Source organism: Lycorma delicatula, chromosome 7 (assembly GCF_047948215.1).
Source record: "Lycorma delicatula isolate Av1 chromosome 7, ASM4794821v1, whole genome shotgun sequence".
Classification (NCBI taxonomy): Eukaryota; Metazoa; Arthropoda; class Insecta; order Hemiptera; family Fulgoridae; genus Lycorma; species Lycorma delicatula.
Genome location: NC_134461.1, coordinates 130,784,760 through 130,808,677, shown reverse-complemented (window position 1 = coordinate 130,808,677; position 23,918 = coordinate 130,784,760). Strand labels below are relative to the sequence as shown.

The window sequence follows — 23,918 nt, the reverse complement described above, 5'->3', positions numbered from 1 at the left end:
AGTTGTGTTATTCCTGATATAGAAAACTTGTGGCCAGCCAGGTCACCTGAACTTTCAGCGTAAGTTTTCTTTTGTTGGAGCGCTTAGGAAATCAAGTTTCTATACACCACCACCCCACATGATTCAGGTGTTGAAATATCAAATCCTGGTGGAAGTTAATTCCTCCTTTGCTGCAAAGAAAGGTGAATGAGCCCAAGAAACTTATCTCTTTGTTATCCTTTTGTTTATATTTATGAGTTTGTTATTTTTGCTAAAATAATATTCACTTTTCCTTAAAAGTAATAACACTCAAAACAATACTCAGCTTACAAGAAGGCCCTTATCATACTTCCATTACTTTTTTTAATAAATCGCTGAATCATTTAAAAAAAACTTCCTGTAAACTTATTTAAGATACAATTAAAAAATTTTCTTTTATCGAAACAATATTATTACTTTCAGTAAAGTATGTGTAGCATAGATTTCATGAAAATGAGCATATACAGAACCAAACCTGCCAGGCTAAGCCTCATTGTTAATCATTTGATTTTTAAGAGGTTTAACTTAATTGTTCAGAAATTCTCTTAGAAAAATATTCTCACAATTAAATTGTCGTCATTTCAATGGGCTACCTCTTCTAAAAAATTTTAAATCACTTCCGTGTTGTTCATGAATCAAAAGAACTACCCCCTAAAAAACATTCATTCATTTATGATCAGTTTCTATCTTTTGTTGATGAAAATGAGTTGAGGTAACAAATAATATTTATTTCAATGATGAGATTTGGTTTCACCCAGATGATTGTGTGGAAAGTCAAATCTTACAAAAAATGGCTGGAGACATGAGATATTTTAGAACCTGTATCAAAATTAGAGGAAACATATTGATTTAGTGTTGAATTGCATTTGCTCATTTGTGATTTTTTTTTAGAATAAGAATATAAATTTGTAAATTTATAATTGCTTTTGTAAATTTTATAATGTAGCTAAAATTTACAATCATTAACTATTAATAACTTATCTTCAAAATATTGACAGTTTTTCTTTTAAGTGTTTCAGATTAATATTATTGCAAAAAATTAGTTATTTAAAAATATTGTCATGTTTCATGAACATGGTCAATGAACAGAATTAAAAAATCTGATGTGGACACCACATGACTTCCTTGTATGCCTATTAAATTACACATACACTTTTTTTTTAAATGAAAAGTACATAACATTTTATTTCATTAATAACTTCTGATTTTTTTTATTGTTGTTATTGAATTATTATTATAATATTTTTTTTTTACAATCAGAGGTTAATAATTATTAATAAATCAATATATTTAAATTAAAAAAAGGAGTTGAAGTCTGATTTGAACTGATGTGCCTTCCCCTTATAAGATCCAAATATTTTATTAATTAAAATTTTATTTGGCTACAACTCTGGAATCAATGAAAATAAGTACCACTTATGATATATCATTGAAAAGCTCTCAATGAGGGCTTATTACTGCAATTAAGAAAAAGTCTAAAATCTGGATTTTTTTTTGGATTCCAGGGTTTTTTGGACACTTTTGGTTCAGTCGATTGCAATCAAAAGGGGAGGTGCTCAACTAGATTGTAATACTTGAAAAAGTATTGTAATACTTTCATTTTCTTAATCATCAGCCAGACGTTGAGGCAAAGATAAATTTATCTTTCATTTATTAATTTTTTTTTATGCGATTTATTTGTAACTTAATATTTTTATCAGAATAAAATGTTTTATGTTTTTTCATTGTAACTGTATTTTAATTTATTAAATTAAAATTTTTCCTAATTTCAGCTATTGGCCTGAATTGCATATTATCAGCTACTACAAAAGTAGTAAATTCGGTATGTAATTAAACTATTTTTTTATCATAATTATTACATCTATTATTTTATTTAACACAAATATGAAAATTTTAAATGAATAAGTTTGTTTTTCCTAAATATATATATAGTAAAAAAATATATAAATAGATATACCTTCTTTCTGACCTTGTAGGGGAAGACACCCACCATGTGACAGTTTCGGTCACCATACTACTTTCTCCATACCTAGCCCTTATGGGCTTTACCACAGGTCATCTTCAAAACCTCAGCCTTGTTCTTGCATCAGTCAGGATGCCACCATTGTGAATGCGACATGGGACATTCCCATTGGTGAACTACTATCCCTAAAAGGAAAAAACTACCAAACAAAAAACAAAACACATTTGGCGTTAGTCTCAAACTGACTGAGTAAATAAAATAACAAAAAGGAACTTAAATCCGATCACTACCTACCGAAAGGTAAAAGAAGTGACTTCAACTAATCAGTAAATAAATAATTATATATACTTGTACATATGTGTAGTGAGTGGTTATTTCTGAAGATAAATTCATAAATATGATGACCAACCATTAAGACAGAATATGTGCTATGTATTTTACACTGCAGCACCTTTGAGAATATCTGAATCTTCAGCTGTGTGAATACTATTATAAAAACATCTGTAGGGATAAAAAATGTACATATACAGAGTGTTAATAAAGCATGGGAACTCTTAAATAACTTGTCAGCCACTAAAAATGTTGCAACTTTTAACCCAGAACTATTTTGGTATGAGACCACCACATCCCAAACTGTTTTTAAAAACAAACATAAATTAGAATGTTTTTTGACCTAACCTTTGTCTTTTACCCCAGATTTCTCAAAAACTGTTAAAATACAGTTCTGGAACCTATTTTTCTCAATTTTTCAGGTCAGATTTCATGTAAAACTACTAAATTTACCCTGTAATTTGAGTTCCAAGAATTACAGACTGTCTTAATTTTTCCTAAGGTACAGAAATCAGGGCAAAATCTTTTGCCAGTCAACACTCTTTAACAAAGCATTTCCAAATGTATGTTTTTATGAACTTTCTTTTTTATTTTCACCAATAGAACAAGTCCTGAAAGTTGGTTACATTCTTCACGTATCACTCTGTGTATATTTATCTAAACACATCAGCTTTGACTTCATTTTCACCTCATTCGAAAAGAGGCATCATTGTACTCATATATTTTTTTTTTTAGTAAACTATACTTTTTTTAGCCTTGTTGAATAACATTACACCAAATCTGTTTAATTTATTGATATAAATAATTACAACAGTAAATAAACTTTTAAACCTCAGAAAACAAGGGGCTGAATGGGCCTGTAATTTTTTTTTTAAATTGTGATTCTCAAGATTTAAAATTCAACTGTATCTGGTGTTAATGTTAGATGACATGGGAAACCATATGACCTAAGTTTAAGAATTTAAAAATTTCTTTTAATTTTTTGTAATTACTATCAATAAAAATTTCTGATATTTTATCTGTTTTTTAAGTCATGGCAGTTACTAAAAATGAAATGTTGTATGAGGTAGTTGTCAAGGAAGAGAGTCAATGGAAACTAAACTTTTTTACTGAACATTTTGATCTTTTTCACATTTCTTCTCTTAGTATTTCCACAATTAAGTCAATAATATTTAAAAACTGTATCGTGTGTTTGAAATAAAAAATTTGTCAAGGGTAAAGCCAGAAAAGTTATAAAAGTTATGAGGTAGAAAAGATAAATGAAGCCTTTCTCGACTTCTTTCTGTTTTTTAGTAATTCACAGTTATATATAACTTAAGTTATTTATAAATTGACATTTACTAATTAATCATAATTTAATAATAAAGTTGAGTTTTTTAAAATAATTTTATAATAAAATGATTATAATCTAATTTAGCTATACAAATTTGATTTTATTAACATATTAGCTTAGTGGAGTACCATTAAGAAACAAATTATCCACTTAGAAATATTTTTAATTGCCTACCTCTATTTTTTTCTATTGGTAAATAGTAATATTTATTTGAATTTAAATTTTAAGATTTCTTTTTAAAATAGTGTTGTTTTTAATGCAATTAATTTATCAGAAATTGCGGGGAACAACAGAAGCATTACATATTCTAACAAAATCTAACAATGCTCGCTTTGAATTTATTTTTACAAATTTGGTTGTTGGAAATACAAGACATTTTACTTCTGTGATGGGTGTACACAAGTGAGTATTCATGTTCATTATTTTATTTTATTTATTTCTTTATTACTTTTAATATTTTGCTGTTTAATAATATTTTATTTCTATTATATAGATTAATCAAACCTTGTTTATATTAATGAATCTACATCCCCTGAAAATTGGAAGATCTTCAAGGCAGCCAAAGTGATATATTAAAATATGTCTGGTTATAAAAAAAAAAAAAAAAAATTAAAATGTCTGGTTATGGAAAAATTTATGTTCAAAGTAATAGTATGTCTGCAACTGAAGTTACACATACAGTCATCCTTGAATTTGAATCCTTAAAAGCTTTGTTCTTAAATACAATTGAAATAGTTAAATACATGTTGTTTATGATAATTAGGATATAGGTTAAATCATAAATGTGCTGAAATAAGACTATTAAAGGGTGCTGCTGAGGTTTATTTGTATTATTATTGTTATTATTATTTTTTTTGTAGGCCTATTTTAAGGTATTTAGTGTCAGTTGTATAATTTGAGTTGACAGAGTATTCCATTCATTATTTCATTAATCTTCAATCTGGAATCTAAGGCTTCTTTTGTTATACCTTCTTTTTTCCTGGGGAGGATGCGTATTTGTTCAGCTGACTAAATTAATTTTACAGTTAGTTTATTTTTCATCTTTCTACTTAAGGTGATTGTTTAAATATTTATATACACATTTTTTTTTTGTAATAATTATTATTACTAAAATATTTTTATTGTTTTTTAATTCTAAAAAAAAACAAAAAAAAAAACATTTTTTAATACTGTATTACATAATTTGAATTTGAATTGCATTACTTACTGAATTTGGGAAATGTTTCAACAATATTTTAAGTTAAGCATTTTTACTTTGTATTATAATGTATGACACCAGAATTAATGACAGTAATCAGGATGATTTATTCAGGAGCTTCATAGTGGTAAGTGTCTTTCTCTGTATAGATGGATTGATGATTCCTCTTCTGGTTTTGTAATTGTGTTTGTGATATGTGATTGTGAGAATTATTTTGTCTGTATTTTACTGATAATGGGTGTATGAGTGATGTATCTATGGGTGAGTGTAAAAAAAGGATGTTATGTATTTTGTTGAGTCATTTGTACTAGCCAGAGATGTGTGTTTTTAAAATCTGCTGTGATAGTGGGGGATAATTATAAAACACTCTTATGTTAGAGTGTTAATGATGTAAACAATAGCTTCTTAATAAATCAGAATAACCTAATGATCATTCACTAAAATATTAAGAGTTTAAATAAGAAATTTGATACTTTTTTGTCATTGATGAACTGCTGGAAGAGTAAATCAGATATTATCTTTCTATCTGAGATATGACTGACATCAACTGATGAGGTTTCTTTTATGGAATAGACGGATACACGTCTTTTTGCGAGTGTAGTGATTTTTTTATCTTTTTGCAGTGATTACAACCACAATAATAATCAGGATAATAGTAGTAAACGATATTAATATTACACGTCAATAACAACACATCAAACATAAAAATACATAACAAAGTATATCACAAAATACATAATTAAAACAGTAAGTATGACAAAAACAGAGCATAATCAACAAAGAATAACAATCAAAATATTACACATCAAATAGTGGTATAGTATATAGTAAATAAGTTAATAGAGATTACACACAAGACAGAGTTCGAAGTAAATAATCATTCGGAATTTATTCCAGGTTGATAAATATAAAACTAGATCCATTAACAAAAAAAACTGCTAGTCAACCCTTTTTAACCGCTAGTCTTGTATTAACAAACAATCGTATAGTGTTCACTTGCAAATACCTTTGCTATCTACCCTAACAGTTTATGAATGAAGTCTATTGCATTATTTCTTTCACTTATACACTTGTAGTTTTATTGTAACTCACCGATAGTATTTATTGTATACTTGGATTTACTCATGGCGTCACCTTACTCGTATCAACTGGATTCAGGACTCTCCTCGCTGGAATGACGTCTTGCACTCTCGTGTCGCACCTATGACTCTCCTCGCTGAACCATTGTCGTACATCTTGTAGAACTCCAGCGAATCCACATGACTCCACACAACAACTTGCAGGCTCTCCTCACTGAACTTCTCGCAGAACTGCCCTTCCAGGACTGACGCCGTAACACCTTGCAGACTGGTTTTAATAGAACTCTCTTTTAGCTGGTCTTACTAGGCTATTTATACTGCTAGCCTCTTTACCTGTTGGACCGGATCCAAGTCGAAGCATGAGAACAATTGACTGAGCCAAACCTGGTCTCCTCTCATCATACAACAGTAGTTCATTGTGTGTTAGCGGGCAGTTTAACAAAGGAGGATTGTTAAACGCACCTATACTTCACAAAAAGGGTTCTCCTTTTTGTCCCTTTCTGGATTCCTGCAATTATACTTTATATTACTTTCATAATAATTGGAAGGAATCCATTACTCAGGCCCTCTACATCAGTATTGTTACACTACCTTATGTTTTATTTGGTCTGGTGTTAGCTTTTATAATTTCATAATTCTCTTTTTAAAATTTAATTTAATAATAATGTAACTAATACAGTATAATATAGATAAACATTACATACAAATCAATTAGCACCTGTGTAAAAATATTTTCCTTTTTTTCAGAGCATACTTATCTTCACGTATTTATCGTGAGTTAAAATTGAGAAGTTCTGTAGTTCGTGGTCGCCAACTTAAAATATTGCCTAAAGAACAAATTTATTCCACCATAGATGGTGTATGGAATCTTTCTAGCGATCAGGTACAGTATATTAGTATCATTACTATTATTAGTAGTCATGGTTCACAATCATTGTAAATATTTTTTAGAGCAGCCACTTTCATAGGTTTTACTTTCCTGAGTGAAAAGAACACTGTAATTTATGTGATGATGTTGAACAGAAATTTCTTGTTAGAATGTATAAAAAAGCACTATCAGTTTTAAACAATTTCCAAAAGGAATAAGGACTATTAAAATTAAAATAATTTTGTTATAAATTTAAACTACAATATTATGCAATATAAGAACCCGATTGTGATTCAACTTATTATTTTTAAAATGCCATATTATAAGAAATGATTTTGCTTCTGTGTTTTTCCAAAAAACTAAACATTATTATCTCATACAAGAATTATTTTCAAATGTTAAAAAGGTCATTTTTTAATTTTAACATGAAAAAAGATTAAAATTTAAAGAGGAAACATTTAACATAAATTTGCGAGATTTAGTTAAGTGCAGCCAGTTGGCCAAGGTTTTGGCTGTCATTAACTCTTTCAGTCATGCTTTTTTTATTTCTTAAACTAAAATTTTGAAACTTATACAGTAAATTAAGCTAATTTTTTAAATATTTTTTGAAGTAATAAAATTTTAATTTTAGTTAATCTGTATCTAAGTTATGGTGTCCACTAACCATGACTCAAAGGAACCGTACGAATGGAATATTTAACTCTTTTTATGAGGTAATTGGGCAACAAAAATAACTTTAAACAGCTTTCTGATCAAATGTAATTACGTATTTCAAATTAATATATTTCAAAAGCCTTATAATATATTTACGCTAAATGAAAAATAAAAATAAAAAATTTTTCTTCTCTGGTATTTTACCATATAATATTAAAGCCTCGAGTCTGTACCTCCTAGGTATTGGCAAAAAATGAATTAGGACCAGAATTTATTTTTTATTTTTAATTCTTCTGCCTCTAATTTATATTGTAACCGTGCATTAGTACCGGCTAAATCAATAGTATGTGTGAACATTCAAGTCCACGTTCAAGAACAAATGAATGTTCTGTATATGGAAATCAAAACGTCACATTTATCAACCCCTCCCATACTTGAATTGTATCTTTTTACAACTTCTGGGCATTGAAGATTAACAAGGTCTTTTTTACTTTATCCCACCAACAAGTGACCATTATCAGAACCAATAATTTGATGCCATATCTACCGATGAATTATCATGCCACTTTGTTAAAACGATGCCATCTTCACTGACAGTTTCTTCAAAATACCCTCATCCTTTTTTCTTTATATCAGCATCTCAAATGAGGGGTGGCTTACTAAATCGATTTACTCTAGCAGTACCATTTGCATAAATTTGTTTATATTTTAGAAGTCAAAATAACCAGTACACTTGCATTTTTCGTTGTGGTCAATTATTTAATTTTGTGTTTTTTAGTCAAGTACTCGCAGATAGGTGCAGTCAGTCACACTTACAGTTACAGTGGCATTGGCTGTGTTGGTTGAGCCATAGCACCGTACAGCTTTGCATTGCTTAAAAAGAAACTTTAAATCGTTTTTAAATATTTATCTGAAGAGTATTTGCAAACCCAAATCCACTGAATATCTAGATTACTATAGGTGGGTCTGGGAAAATTTACAATCATTCTTCAAAATTTTTTTTACCTTTCTTCATCCTCTTTCAAGGTTGAATTAAAAAAATCTAGAAAATTGGTTTATTGACATGAAGATTACAATCACCAAAAATCAGATTGATTTCATCATTTGTTACAGAGAAATTAAAAAATAACAGAATTTAAAAAAAAATCAAAAATCCATTTTAACACTTTTAATCTCTGAATTTCAAAAAATGTAAAAATCAATTTTTAGATATTCATATTATGATTATACACATAAAAAATTAAGTTGATATCTATGCCTGTTACCAAGAAATAAAAAATAAAAAATAATAATTTCATTGTTACTCAATTTTAGCCCATTAAACTTCAAAGAATTTCAAAGTGGATTTTCTTGATATGCACTTACACCATGAGGAGAAACGTGTATACAGATTTTCATCAATTTATCTTCAGTAGTTTTTGCAGAGTGTTGATCACTCATGACATGTTGTTTTATATATATATATATAGTATCTCCCGTCTCAGCTTCACTCGAGACTATAACACAGCCAACCCATTTTCTAACAGCATTAAATTGATAGAACTTCCGGGTATATGATATATTTTGCGGGGTTTTGGTTTTCTAGTAGCAGATTGTATTGACTTCTCAAATTACCAGTTCTGGAAAGTCCAACATACAATTGTCCATGAGAAAAATAGTGTGATTGTAAATGAATACCAATGTGTTTGAATGTCTGGCATTGAACTTTATTGATTGATATAGCAAATGAAAGTTTTGTAGGAAATTGCAGCCTCTTGAATCAAAATGTTAAATCTGATGGGATCACTGGGATGCAGGGTATAAGAGCAAGCTGTCCTGCAGCTGGACCTGTCAAAATAGTGGCCTCAGTGATGTGATTTCACATAATTTTGATTTGTAACCTCATGCCATTACATAACCTTGGAGGCTTAAGTGTTCGTAGTAAAATAATCAGAACTCCCATTTATGATGGGACTATGAGCTGAGAAAGCTTGCAGGATTAAGAGAATTCAGAAATTCTGGAGGATAGTGGACCGCATGTTTAATATTGATTACAGAATCTACAGATCGATATTCCTTGCTTTGCCCTTCAACTTTTTCTAAAATCATATTATTAATTTCAAATGCAGAAAGAAATATTTTGAGAAGTTATGATAGATCTTTTGCAAAGCAACTCACATGGTTTTTGTAAAAGCTTACTAATTTTTGGTTAAATACTGAAAATGAGATTATCCATTGTATTCACAATGGAAACAATATTTTCATCGACAGAAATGTAACCATATTGTGAGGAAGAGTCCCACTTCCAATGTTTAGTATTTGTAAGGAAAAGTTAGCATTGCCATACCCAAATTGAATTCTCATATTAGTTCTTAAGTTAATAGTGATGACAAATTTCCATAACGGTGATGATTTAAGGCATGGCTGAATAACATCAGCCCTAGTTCCTCTTGTGATGACATTGCTGAAAATCTAGCAAACACAAAAGTTATATCATCCATTAATTTACTGCATCATTTAATATCTTGAAGGGTTCAATCAATGGCTTCAATATGATCTCAGTGACTCATTGTGCATTCATTCCACACTATAAGTTTAGCATCTTGCAAAATTTGTCCAAGTGGACCATTTTTATAAATAGAACAAACACATTCTTGCTCATATGCAAAATTTAATGGTAACTTAAAAATGGAATGTGCAGTTCTCCCATCATTTATTTAAGTGTAACGGCTATTCTTGATGATGCTACACCTATTACAATGTTTTCAGTTGAGCAAACTTGAGCAAGAATTTCATTGATTAAGAAAGTTTTCCCAGTGTCTCCAGGAGCATCTAAGAAAAAGATTTCTGGGTTGTTGCTACCAACACTGTCATTTATATCATCAAACGATCTGGTACTAATTTAGGAAGATTAATACTTACAGATTCTTTCTGATCATCGACGTCAAAAGAGATATAAAGTTTTAACAGTGTATCATAAGCGTTAATGGCTTCTTGATTATCGTATGTTGATGTTGGTAAACCGAAATCGAAAGTATTTCCCACGTAACGTAATGTCAATATCTTCAATCTCAATGAGACCTCTATTCAATATTTCATCTGAAATTGTAATTTCAACGTTATTGGTTTGATGTTGGATTTAATATAAAATATGTTTACAAAAATCTTTTTCGAACATTTCCCACAATACATTGGGTTGGGCAGGATGACAAAAAACTAATATAATTGGTAATAATTCTCTCAATTCAGGCGGAGACTGACAGATAGAAGCATCAACAAGCGTGTCTTTCCAATGATTATCATTTTCCAATAAGCTGTGCAGCATAAGCAGCTTTATATGTTTGGTATAGCACACAATCAACAGTTTTCAAGTAATCAAAAGTTGTAGGTTCCTTAACATTATGTAATAACGTATGCAGATGAAATCATTCACTTTGGTTTGGAAGAATTGTATATACTCTACCCAGAGCAGCATCCTTTTTGATTCTTCGATGTCAGTTCTATGCTTTATTCTGCTAAACTTGTTATAGGTATATTATAGGTTATAGTTATAGGTATATTATAGGTTATAGTTATAGGTATATTATAGGTATAGTATCTAGGAACTTCAGACTATAACAGTGTCTTAGCAAAGTCATCGGACTAACAAAGCTAAAGAAAAAATAATTAGAGTGGTCTTCTGTGAGCTTTCAAGGACTTGGAGATTTTGTTCAGTGAAATGAATACGATAATTTTCTTAGTGAACTGCTACGTGAACAATAGTGGGATAACATAGATGTATTAAAAAATCACCAATCGTCCTCAGATGAACATATATATCTACCATTAATTTACTCTTTAATGTACCTCATAACGTACTCATTAATGTATCTCTTTGATTTTCAACCAAAAAAGTTGTTTGATCGGAATCTTTAGTAATATATTTGCAGGTATATCAAATCAATTGCTTGCACGAAGTTGTAAAGTTCATCATTTATGTGGGCATTAAAGCAACATAACAATAGTGAACAATGTGGGATGATCCATTTATTATCTATATCAATTACGTTACCTTACATGTTTAAAATTTTCGTATGACCTCCGTCCTCTGGACTTCTCTTGCGATAAGTCTCATAACCATTATCTGCAGTTTGAGTATTGCAAGTATACATTCAAGGATACTTTTTTGAATATTTCCCATTTATCAAGCATGGTGATGACCTGACACATATGTTTACAAACAGTGTCATATAATAATGATCAGCATTTTTATTACACAGTTCAGCAGATATGATAAGATCAATTTTGTCATGTTGTATTTTAGATTCTAACACCATTATGTTACATATTGATATGTCATTATACCAGAAGACACATATGGTCATTATGTGACCTGACACATGTGTTTACAAACAGTGTCATATAATAATGATCAGCATTTTTATTACACAGTTCAGCAGATATGATAAGATCAATTTTGTCATGTTGTATTTTAGATTCTAACCATACCATTATGTTACATATTGATATGTCATTATACCAGAAGCGGTATACCACCACTTTGATACCAATATACCAATAAGGTAAGCCTTGTTTTTGTCACTTGATACTTAGCGCATAGCAATTGAACTAAATATTTCTTTTTGTTAATAATGTTTAGGAGTTTTTCCATTTTCAAATGAAAAACTGTGGATAAAATATTGTGTCTAACAGTAGATTTTTCGACCAGTGAATAGTTCGTTTTTTATGTTTGGCCATTCAGAATTACACATAAAAGTTATAAATAAATCTAGATGCTTATGTTTACACTTCACGTCATAGTATCTTGACATTTATCATGGATATATCGTGGTGAACCAGTGAAAGATGAGGGAAGTATGATACTTTGACCCATGTTGTTAGCATAACATTAGTATCTTGTTTCACAGTATCTCAAAGATGAATGTACTCATCAGCATGTATCTTTTTTTGGTTATTACAAATAAAGGCTAATCTTTCAGTGATCATTTTGGCCATCACATCAACACACTATTCATTAAATAAGTTCCATAATAATGTAAAAAATTGTCAATGTTATCTCAAACCATAAGTCGATAAGCATAAAATTGCATGCAAGAAACTGTTTTATTTTGTTCATTATTATTTAGCAGAATAGTTAGATAATTACCATGTTCACCCTTTAAAACATAAGGGGATATTGTAAAGGGTCATAAGAGCGATGAAACTCACACGCATGTTTAATTTAATCATCACGACAACATAAGATTACATCTCTAGGTTCTTTATCTTCATCGAACAGTAAAACAGCAACATCATTATAGCAACCCCTCTGCTGATTGCAGGAAAACGATCAGCTTGAATTATTAATTTAAAATCTTCTGCATTACCCAAAGGTGTGTTGTCAATATTGTATTTAAACTCTCTGATCACATTATTATGTTCCGGAAAAACTTGCTGGAGAGTGCTGTTATTAGTTCCTTCTTCAAGTTTGGAACAATATTAGTACAAAGAGAAGTTTGTTTTTCTGTAATTTTCTTTTTACTATTAATCTGAGCGCTAAAATTGCTTCCTTGTCCCTATACTTTTCCTGAATCCAAATCGATCTTCTAACACTTCTTCTGCTCTCCTCTCAATTCTTCTGTACAGAATTTTAATTAAAGTTTTTTATGCATGAGTAGTTAAGCTAATTGTTGTAGGAGCAGATAAATGTGAAGAATCTGTATTCTTCACATTTATCTGCTCCTTCTTTCTTTGGTTTCATGACAATAACACTCTTTTTGAAGTCTGTTGGAACTTCCCCTTTTTCATAAATATTACACACCAGTTTATATAATCTTATCTATTGTTTCTTCACCTGCACCAATAATAATAATAATTCTGCAGGTATCCCATATATCCCAGGGGCCTTTCTTCCATTCAAATCCTTTAATGCTCTATTAAGTTTAGATCTCGGTATTGTATCTCCCTTTTCATGCACTTTGACTTCTTCTTCTTCCTCTATAACACCAGTTTCTAATTCAATATATCTCTTCAATATATTTCACCACCTATCAACCTTTCTTTTGTATTATAAATCGGTGTACCATCTTTATTTAACACATTATTCGATTTTAACTTATGTACCACAAAATTCTCCTTAACTTTCCTGTATGCTCTGTATATTTTACCAATGATCATTTCTCATTCCACTTCTGAACACTTTTCTTTAATCCACTCTTCCTTCACTAATTTGCACTTCCTGTTTACAGCATTTTTTAATTGTTGATAGGTCCTTTAATTGTTGATAGGTACCTTCTTCATCACTAGCATTCTTATACTTTCTATGCTCATCCATCAGCTGCAATAATATTCTAATATCCAAGGTTTTCTACCAGTTCTCTTTGTTCCACCTAAGTTTGCTTCTACTAATTTAAGAAATTCCTTTTTAACATTCTCCCATTCTTCTTCTACATTTTCTACCTTATCTTTTTTATTCAGACCTTTTGCGATGTCTTCCTCAAAAATCCTTTTTACCTTCTCCTCCTCAAGCTTCTCTAAATTCCACCAATTCATGTGACCCCTTTTCTTCAGGTTTTTAAACCCAATCTACATTTCATTATAACTAAATTGTTGTTGCTAAAAATGTCTGCTCCTGGATATTCTTTGCAGTCGATGATTTGATTAAATCGAAATTTTTTTTCTACATCTCTGCTTAACCATGATATAATCTACCTGATACCTTACAGTACTGCCCAACTTTTTCCATGTGTATATTCTTTTATTATGATTTTTAAATCTTACAAAGAAGTCTCTTAAAAAAGTCTTTTTAAAAGAAGTCAAACTTCAATCCTTCAAAATTAATATAATCATTTTAACCTTTCCTATTAATAATACAAATTTTTTCTCTTCTCTCAAACTTATTTATAAAAGTACATTTTTTTATTGGAAGGAATGGAATGGGATGTTCCTGCTAATGTTATAAATAGATTTGTTTTCATAATTTTTGTTTTGTGAATGAGTAATAAAGCTGTTTTCAGTGACTATAACAAAACTGTATAAAATCATTGTCATATAATAATCTTCTCTATAATATAGGTATTTTAATAATAAAAGGCTGAATTGTGATGCTGGGATAAATATTATGCTGGGTTGTAAACAGCAAACATCAGTAAAATATTCTTTTTAATATTATTAAAAATGGTAATTATACATATAGTTTATTTTATATATATATATATTTTTTTTTTTTAGATTTTTATTATTTATTATTATTTTTTAAATAGGGCAATCTTGGATCTTTCATAATATCTAATATTCGATTAGTGTGGTTTGCTGATATGAATGAGAATTTCAATATTTCACTTCCTTATATTAAAATTGTTTCTGTAAGTACTGCTGATCATTTAATTATTTATTAATTTTATAATAGTGAATGTTTATTAAAATTTACAAAAATAATTATTGCTGATAGTTTATTCTAAAGTTCCTTAGCGAACTAAAATCAACAAGCAATCTTAAAATCTACAATGGTAGATTTTTCTTTCTATAAATTATAATGAATGGTGTCAACTATTCTAAATATTGCTCAGTAAATCCAACAATGAAATCACTTTTCCAAATAAATGACTGCTAATGATTTTTGATTGAATAATTTACAGCAATCTGTTCATTTGACCAAATTTTATGTTTATATTATGTTCTTATTTATCAAAACATGTAATATGCCCAGAGGCATTCCAAGTACTGTGTAATCATTAAGAAGTCATTAGGAAAGAGAGTTGCAGTTAATCACTTTGCATTGAGTTAATAATTATAAAATTTATGCTAAGTTTTTGTATCATGTTAAGTTCCATTAGAAAGTTTTAAAATTCAACAAAACCAAAACAATTTTATTTTATTTATTGAAATAAAAGATATTCTATTCATAAAATAAATGTCTTTATTAAAATTGTGTTTTGCAGTTTTGGATCTTAAATTATAATGACACTTGTATCTGACTAATGTACAAGTGACAGTAATTTTGAATTATCTGTGTTATCATCTGAATGTGTATAATAATATCTTAGTTTATGTGTCACGATAAAAAAATTATATGTTGTTGGCTTTCTCCTTCATTCAGTATAGGTATTTGAAAACTGGATTTCGAGTGAATGTGATAGGTTCAAATTTGATAGATCAGCTTCCCGTGAAATATTATCTGGCAATTTTGAACAGGTTTGGCTAGCAGCAGCAGAATATTGGTCAGTGTTTAGCTTGCTAGTAATATTTTTAATAACATGTCATCAGGACTTTTTTCTTCAGTAATTGTTTTAACATTATATGCCACTGTTTTTGTTTGATTCATAATCGCTATCACTCTCCCAAGCACAATTTGCCACCACCGTCACAGTCTTAATCACTACTTGATTTTCAAAAATTCATTAGGTTTAAAGTCAAACATTACTTTCCTCATATTTACTCATCTATTTGGTTGTGAAATCTCCTCGGTTTCACAATCAGCCATAATGCTAAATGATGACAAATTGTAATAGAGTGTAAATTCATGCTATTTATATTTCAAACTTCTTGTCACAATGAAATAAAGAGCACAACTGAAAACCAAAAGAAGTGTAGCACTAGGAAAGATTTGTTGATTGATGCATATATGGTGCATTGAGAAACATCATGACAATGAGGAACATTATGACACATCTGCCAGCACCACATATGAATTTATGGTACTGAGTATGTTAACAGAAAATTGCTAACTCATAAAGAGAAAGCAACATGGTTGACATGAAATAACAGTACTTTTAATTCTAGAAAATTGATATTTTTTTCTAAGGTTATGAAAAATCTAATTTATTGATTTTCATGAAATCGATTGATTGTTATCAGATGTTTTGAAGTATTATGAAAAGTGAATGAATTTAAATGCTAAAAGCCAATGTCATTTATTATCTTTTTCTATACTGTCAGATTGGATAATTTCAAATTTTGTTTGAATTCAAAATCTGTAGTATTTAGTATATAAAATGTTTGTATCATAGTTGGACTCATCGGAACTTAGGTTTGGCTGTAAAGGCTAAGATTGACTAATTATGCCCTGATAGTAAATCACAAGAAGAGCTCAGTACAGACTGTGGAAAATATTTACACTTCTAAACACATTGACTTGGCTTACCTTAGTCCAGCGGATGAAACCTGTCTATGAACATTTCATAATGTTTGAACCATTACTATTGACATATATAAATTCAGACATGAGGTAGTTTTAATTATTTTATTTATTTTATCAACAGTTTCAGAATAAGATAACACATAATAACAATATGTATATAAGATAACACATAATTATATAGAACATTACGTAACTGCATACTGAACCCTACAGAGATGATTGAACCATCTGTACACAGCTTGGAAAATCTAACAGCCAATACATAAAGAATTTTACATTAATTTACATTAATAAATATTGACTAAAATACATTTTTTTTTTTTGTTTTTTCATTGTTGACTTTAAACAAAGGTATTACTTTTTTTCACCAAATAGAGCTGTTACTAAAAAATTTATCTAATAGTTTTTTATAATGTAATGTGATTTTTAATATGTACTTTTTATGTAAGTTTTCGGGTAACTGAGCATTGCAATTTTTTAATGTGTTCATAATAAGATAATACATCTTATTATGAACATATTCAATCATTTTCTTAGTTGTTTTATTTGCTCTAACCCATACAATAACACCATAAGTATCATTACTCTAATGTAACCTGTACATAATCATGAAGAGATTTCTAGCTGTAAGTTACTAAGCCATTAAAAAATATAATTCATATATTTGGTTTTTTGCACAATATTTGATAACTCCAACACAAGTGTTGATCAATGATAATTCCTAAATACTTGTTTCTTCAACTTTTTTAATATCTTTCTCTTCAATATACAGATTAAATTCATTGGATAATTGTGATTTGAAAGCTGTCATGCAAACTGTTTTGTTAATATTTAATGATAATTTAATTACATCTAGGTAGTCTTTTATATTCTTTAATAAATGTTATACCTTTCACTTAGTTTCATCTGAATTGTTAACTACACATTACAAAACCATGTTAACTGCATACATTTAGTATCTGAGTTCATTATAAAAATATCATTTATGTATAATATAAATAGCAATAAGCCAAGTACTATACCTTGTGATACTCCAGTACCTATTGTTATAGAATTACTATTAATATTATTAATTTTCAAAATTTTTTTATTATACAAATATTTTTGTATTAATTACAATAAAGTTCCTCTTACACCTATGTTTTCTAATTTTTCCAAAACTAATTTATGGTTAATAGTGTCAAAAGCCTCGACAGTTGCTAGAATTGTTATGGTATTTTTTAAAAATTATTTATATTCAGTGGAAAAAATACTTTGTGCTGAGCAGATTCATCAATAGCAAGTGCCAACATGATTTAAAAAATGTAAACAAAGAAAGACAACTTTAAGTCACAGCATATAGTGCTGAGTATAGCATATAAGTAAATATACACACTAAGAAAGGCATATACTATAGGTACTGTGTTTCCCCTGAACTGCCAGAATAAATGTTTTCAAGTTAAACACAATTACTTCATTCCTTACATTAGGAATTTTGTTTCAGCAATGCAAGAGTGTACAATAAATTTTATTTGGCTTTTAAATTTGTAATTTTTATTACCAGATAACCTTTGTCTTTATATATGAAGCGTGGTTCAAAAGAAAGAACCGATTAGTAGCAGTGAGAACAAAATGAGGACAGTTGAAAAAATGAAAAATTTATTAATGGTTTCAAATATTTAGATATTTATTTTATTTTTCTACATAATCACCATTTCATTCCAAACACTTTTGATATCGTGAAACAAGCTTCTTCAAACTCATTGCCTAAAATTCCACAATACAATTTAGAAAATGGTTCATAATAGACTTGTTATGTAATTGATGTACCAGGATCCATGAGATCAAACAAATGTACGCACTTTTGGTCGCAGAATACAGTTGCCTTGATTTTCCTTTGTGACTGAGCTTGTTAACATTTTTTCGGTTTAGGCAAACCCAAATGATGCCACTGCATCGATTGTTGTTTCATCTCAGCATTGAGAAAAAAATTTCCTCCCTTGTGGTTAAAGCAGATGAGAAACCCATGTGCAGATGTCGTTCTGTGATCTTTGTGAGCACATGTCAACATTTTCGGCATCCATCATGCGCACAGTTTACAATTGCTTAACGTCACTCACAATTCTTAACAATGTTGTCTTTGAAACTTCTTGAAATTTTATAGAAACAGTAATAATAATAAAAGCTACGATTTTCTCTCACTTTTGCATTCAGATGTTCACGTTACATATTGATCATCAGTCCAGACACTAGATCTGCCACTTTTCTGTTCATCATGAACATTTGAATGGCCTTACTTAAATTCACAACACCATACCTCACTTTTCCTTCACTCATTGCGGTAGGCCCATATGTTTAACGCAACTGATTGTAAACTTTAGCAGCATTATGACCTCTTGCATTTCAAAATATAATCATTAATCAAAACTTCCCAACTGATGGAATTGTTATTACCGCACTCATTTAAACCCACTGTCTTGCAAAGGCAAACAACAATGAACTGACGGCAATGTCCAACAGACCACTTAAAGCTACTACGCATGTGCAAACTAGTCAGTGTTACCAATTGCTATTTATGTTATCTGCCCTTACTTTTGAACCGCACCCCTTACATTTAATTTATGAATAAATTGTTAGAGATATATATGTAACTGATATTTTATATTCTTTTATCCAGTTAATATAGTGTTTTTTTTTCATTGAATAAATAAAAAATAGACATCCCAATGCATACATCCCTTGGTCCCAGGTCAATTTTCAGATGTGTTTTCTGAAATAACTCCTGTTTAGTAAATGATTTATTTGAATAATATATCTATATTTTTACAGAAATTTATGAACCACATAAGTTGATTTATGATTATTATTATTATTAATAAAACAGATTAAAATAAGAGAATCAAGATTTGGTCCTGCTCTTGTCGTGGAGAGTTCACCGGGAAGTGGTGGTTATATTCTTGGTTTTCGTATTGATCCTATACAAAAACTACACAGCATTGCTAAAGAATTATCTTCTTTACATCATATTCATACACAAAGGCCGGAGTTTGGTGTTGAATATTCCTTGAATGTACAGGTACATATTTTATTTTATTACTAATAGTTAATAAATAGATCTATTTATATATACAAGTGATTGAAAATAGCATGGTAATATTTTGGGAGTCGATCGGAAATATTAATATAAGGGGAAAGGTTTCTATAAACATATGTCTAGAAATTCTTTGTTTTTTAAGTTATTGCTAGTAAAATGTTTTGTCCTGATTTACCCACTAGGGGTCAAATGAAGCTGTACTGAAATTCTTAAGACTCATATTAAGGGTAAAATTTGGTAGTTTGGTACGTCTTTTGAGCTGAAAAGTTGTATAAAACACTTACAGAAGATTATTGCCAGCAGTTTCTGAAAAACATCATTTAAAGGTCAAAAAGGTGGGAGTCAAAAAAATTGTTTGTTTAAGTCTGCCATATATTAATTGTTTGTTAAATTGCTAATAGACAAATAGTAATTTTTCATAATTTGTAGAAATTTATTCTGAAACAATTAGTGTAAACACGATCAAGAAAAACCAATAACAAATTCTGAAATTTGACATTTAATTCAAAACAAAACAGACTAAAGATGGCAGAATAATGTTATAATCTTATACAGAATAAAGTCTGTAGGTGTGGAAGTGCAAATACTGAAGAAGAAATATTTGACTCTATATAATTGTCTTCAAATGGAAGGCTTGAAAGTTGTCACAAAATTTAATGGTTTCACATCCAATTGTTTGAGAAATTCTGCAATAGCAATTCCAATTTCATTAGTCATATTCTGAAATAGAATTTTTGAAATAAATTTTTGAGATCCACATTTTGGCAGAGGAAAATTCACATGAGTCTCCACAGTTTATTCCCAATATATTCGTATTTGTTTCATTTAATGTGTGGTGTACTTTTCCCAAACAAACAAAAAACTTCTTCCTCTTTATATAATAGTATAGATTGGTACATTTTTAATTTTTATACATATATATATATATATATATATATATATATATATAAATTAAAATTAATTATTTAAACCACAAAGACAATAGAATGATGAAACTTACTTAGTTAATGCTTTTGTTGTTACTTATATCAGCAGTAAAATTTTGAAAAATACATATGAGGTGCCTAAAAGCAAAACCAGCAATCTCTTAGTAAAGTAAGTTTTACAGGAGAGACCAAAATCATTTTTTGGTATATTTCCTAGGTAAAATTCTTTGATATGTCTGTTAATACTTAAGTGTAGCATTAAGAATATACGCTACAAAAGTTTACTAGTTTATTGCAACTAAGATGGTTGGAGATAGCTGGTTTAGCTAATCAAACCTACCTTACTTCGAAATGATGAAATGTATTTTTAAACTGTATATTAATTTAAATTGTATTTACCATAAGAAATTGAATTAAAAATTGAAATATCTGAAAAATAAAATTATGAAACATATATATCAATAAAAATGGTTTTATTACCTACTAAAAAAATTATAGAACAAATCTTTTATTACATTACAATAAAACTTATAAATACTACTATTAATTTTATTTAAAATGTTCAAGCAACAAATTCTGGAGATTCTTCCATATATTCACACACTTCTTGATCTTCTGCAACAGCAGAAAATTTTTCAGGAATTAGGGTTTTATAAAAGCCTAGTTGTGATTTCCATGACAGTTTTTTGTAATATGAATTTCAAGCAGTATTTTAACATCAGCAATTTTTTTGCATTGACAAGTCCTCTTGCATTTGGTAAAATTAGGTCTGGGTTCATCTCCATTACTTGCTTACCCTTGTGGTAAAAAATCTGAATGAAGACATCTTATGGTAGTAGAATTCTTCTCCTCGAACCATTTGACTTGCTGAAATTAGATGTTTTAAGGAAATAGCGTTTACATGGTGCAAACTTGAATCGCTAAATTTTTTTCACTGGCTTAAAAATGGTGTATGCCTCTTTTTTCCAGTCATAAACTTGACATTCGGCACTGCCAACCTTTACCAGCTTTGCTTGCTTTTCAATTATTTTCAGATACTGATCTGGGTTCTGTATAACTTGTTTTTTATTAATTTCAGCTATAGAGAGACCAAAATCTCTATCAGGAGGAATGAGACTATGACCTCCTAACTGAAAATATTAATTCAACTGATTCCAAATTTGGGAAGCATCCAAAAACCAATGAGAGCAACTCTGCAATAATAGTTTTATTTTTGTTTTGTTCCTCACAATCATCAGCAAAGAACCTTAATTTTGAAATTCTACTAAAATCCAGAGAAGTCAGCTTTTGATAGAAACATGATGCTCTCTTATTTGATCCTATTTTATGGATGTTAATGATTAATTCCCCCTTAATCAGATGACAGAACCAAGTCACCAGAAGTTTTCTCTTTTAACAGTGAAAAAAATGCTTTTGCTCACCTTTTATGGATTATTTTTTCGCAGATTATTTTTATGAATTATTATTTTTCACGCCTATTTTATCATCCTTTTCAAGTTTAATTTTTTCATTAAATTCTAAGCATGTCAAGCACATGTCCACCTTTTAAAACTTTTAAAACCAATATTCAATTCACAGTTAAAAAAAAATTTAAAGTAACATTCTTTGACTTATATTTGGTCTTCTATGTACTCATAATATATTTTATATAATTCATCAATATTGAGCTCTGAGATATTGCCTCCCAGTTTGTGAATGACAGTAGTGTATTTCACTGCACGTTAATTTAGAAATTAATGAAATTACAGACTTCTTTTTGGTCCCAAATTTTGTGATGTATTATCATCACCTCTCTTTTCAGGTGCATTCCCTGTTTCATAACTTTTGGTAACAAATTAAGTTCTTCATCAAGTTAAAACAATAAATTTAAAAATGGTTTTCTGTCAAATTGGAAGATCACTATCATTCTTCCTAACAAAATATTTAGTTTACTTAAATATTATATTATATAATACTTATATTATATTATATAACTTAATACTTAACTATTATAACTAAACTATTATATAACTAACTAACTAAACTAAGTAAACTATTATATAACTTAATACTTATTATATTATATTTACTTAATATTTAGTAGTTGCCCTATGTCTTTTGATATGCATTATTATTCTTATTACTTTATTATTATTTTTACATGCAAACTACTCTAAATTCTTGCCTGGCTTAAAGCTTTCTTCCCATAAGCTTCCTGAAGTATTGAAAATGTTTCTACTATTTTCTTTAACAGGAAACAGAATTTGATGTTGGGGCATTGCTCCTTAAAGTTAACAATTGCAAAAACCCAAGAGCATTGGGAGGGGATCAATAAAACAATCACTATGTCTGCTTGATGGTTTCTCATGAACACTACCTGGCTAACTAAGCAGAGAGAGTGTGTCATCTAGTAAACATAGTGTCCAATAATTTAGTGGGAGAGAGCAGCATTGTCAACCCATTCAGAAAATAATTCTCGTTTTTTTGGGTACCCCCCTTGTAAATATCAAAAGTCATTTCCATTTTTTTAAATTTTAATAAATTTTTATTTTTTTTTATTTTTGCTGTTTTATGTGACTGCTACTGAATCAATCTTTATATGATTATTATCTCTTTTTGATCATTATATGATTTATTTGGTAACATTGTGATGGTAATTTATGTTTGTACTTCCAATTATATATACTAAGCAAAGCTGCAACAGGAAATCTAAAAACCAATTAGTGGGTTCTCTTTTTTCTGTTCAGACTCCGGAACTACCATAAGGTATTATTTCAGAGTATGAATGAGGATATGTATGACTGTAAATAAAATTAGTCCTGTACAGTCTCAGGTCGACCCATTCCTAAGATGTGTGGTTAATTGAAGCCCAACCACCTAAGAACACTGATATCCATGATCTAGTATTCAAATCTGTATAAAAGTAATTCCCTTTACTAGGATTTGAACCTTAGAATTCTTGATTTCAAAACAGTTGATTTGCGATAACAAGTTCACTAGTAGACCAACCTGGTGGGTTAATTAGTGGTCCAAACTGTGTGATTTTATATGTAATATGATCTGAAAATTGATAAAAATAGGTTCCAGAACTGTATTTTCTCAGAAAATTATTGTATGAAATCATCATGTGCTGGTTGAACTAAAAAATAATATAATTGCACTTGTAAATGCAATCACTCCTTTGGTGGGTGCTTCAAGGAGTATTTTCAAACATGTTAAAACATGTTCAGGCATGCCTATATTTGTAAATGTGTTCAGGTAAATGGTGCCCATATTGAGCATCTCCTGTAAATAAAACTTCATTTTAGTAAGGATTATTCCTTTTTCTATGATTGTTGTATGTAATAAATTAAATTTGTATAAACAATATATATATATATATATATATATATATATATTA

General features: G+C 29.2%; 1 protein-coding gene across 1 annotated transcript in view; it reads left to right on the top strand.

Annotated features, from left to right (window-relative positions):
- Positions 1-23,918, top strand: part of BBS5 (Bardet-Biedl syndrome 5 protein) — a 43,705-nt gene that overhangs the window by 18,996 nt on the left and 791 nt on the right. Inside the window, exons 4-8 of the mRNA XM_075370584.1 lie at positions 1,791-1,840; positions 3,919-4,046; positions 6,669-6,804; positions 14,664-14,765; positions 19,404-19,595. Coding sequence (XP_075226699.1) covers positions 1,791-1,840; positions 3,919-4,046; positions 6,669-6,804; positions 14,664-14,765; positions 19,404-19,595 — 608 coding nt within the window. The remainder of the gene's footprint in view (positions 1-1,790; positions 1,841-3,918; positions 4,047-6,668; positions 6,805-14,663; positions 14,766-19,403; positions 19,596-23,918) is intronic.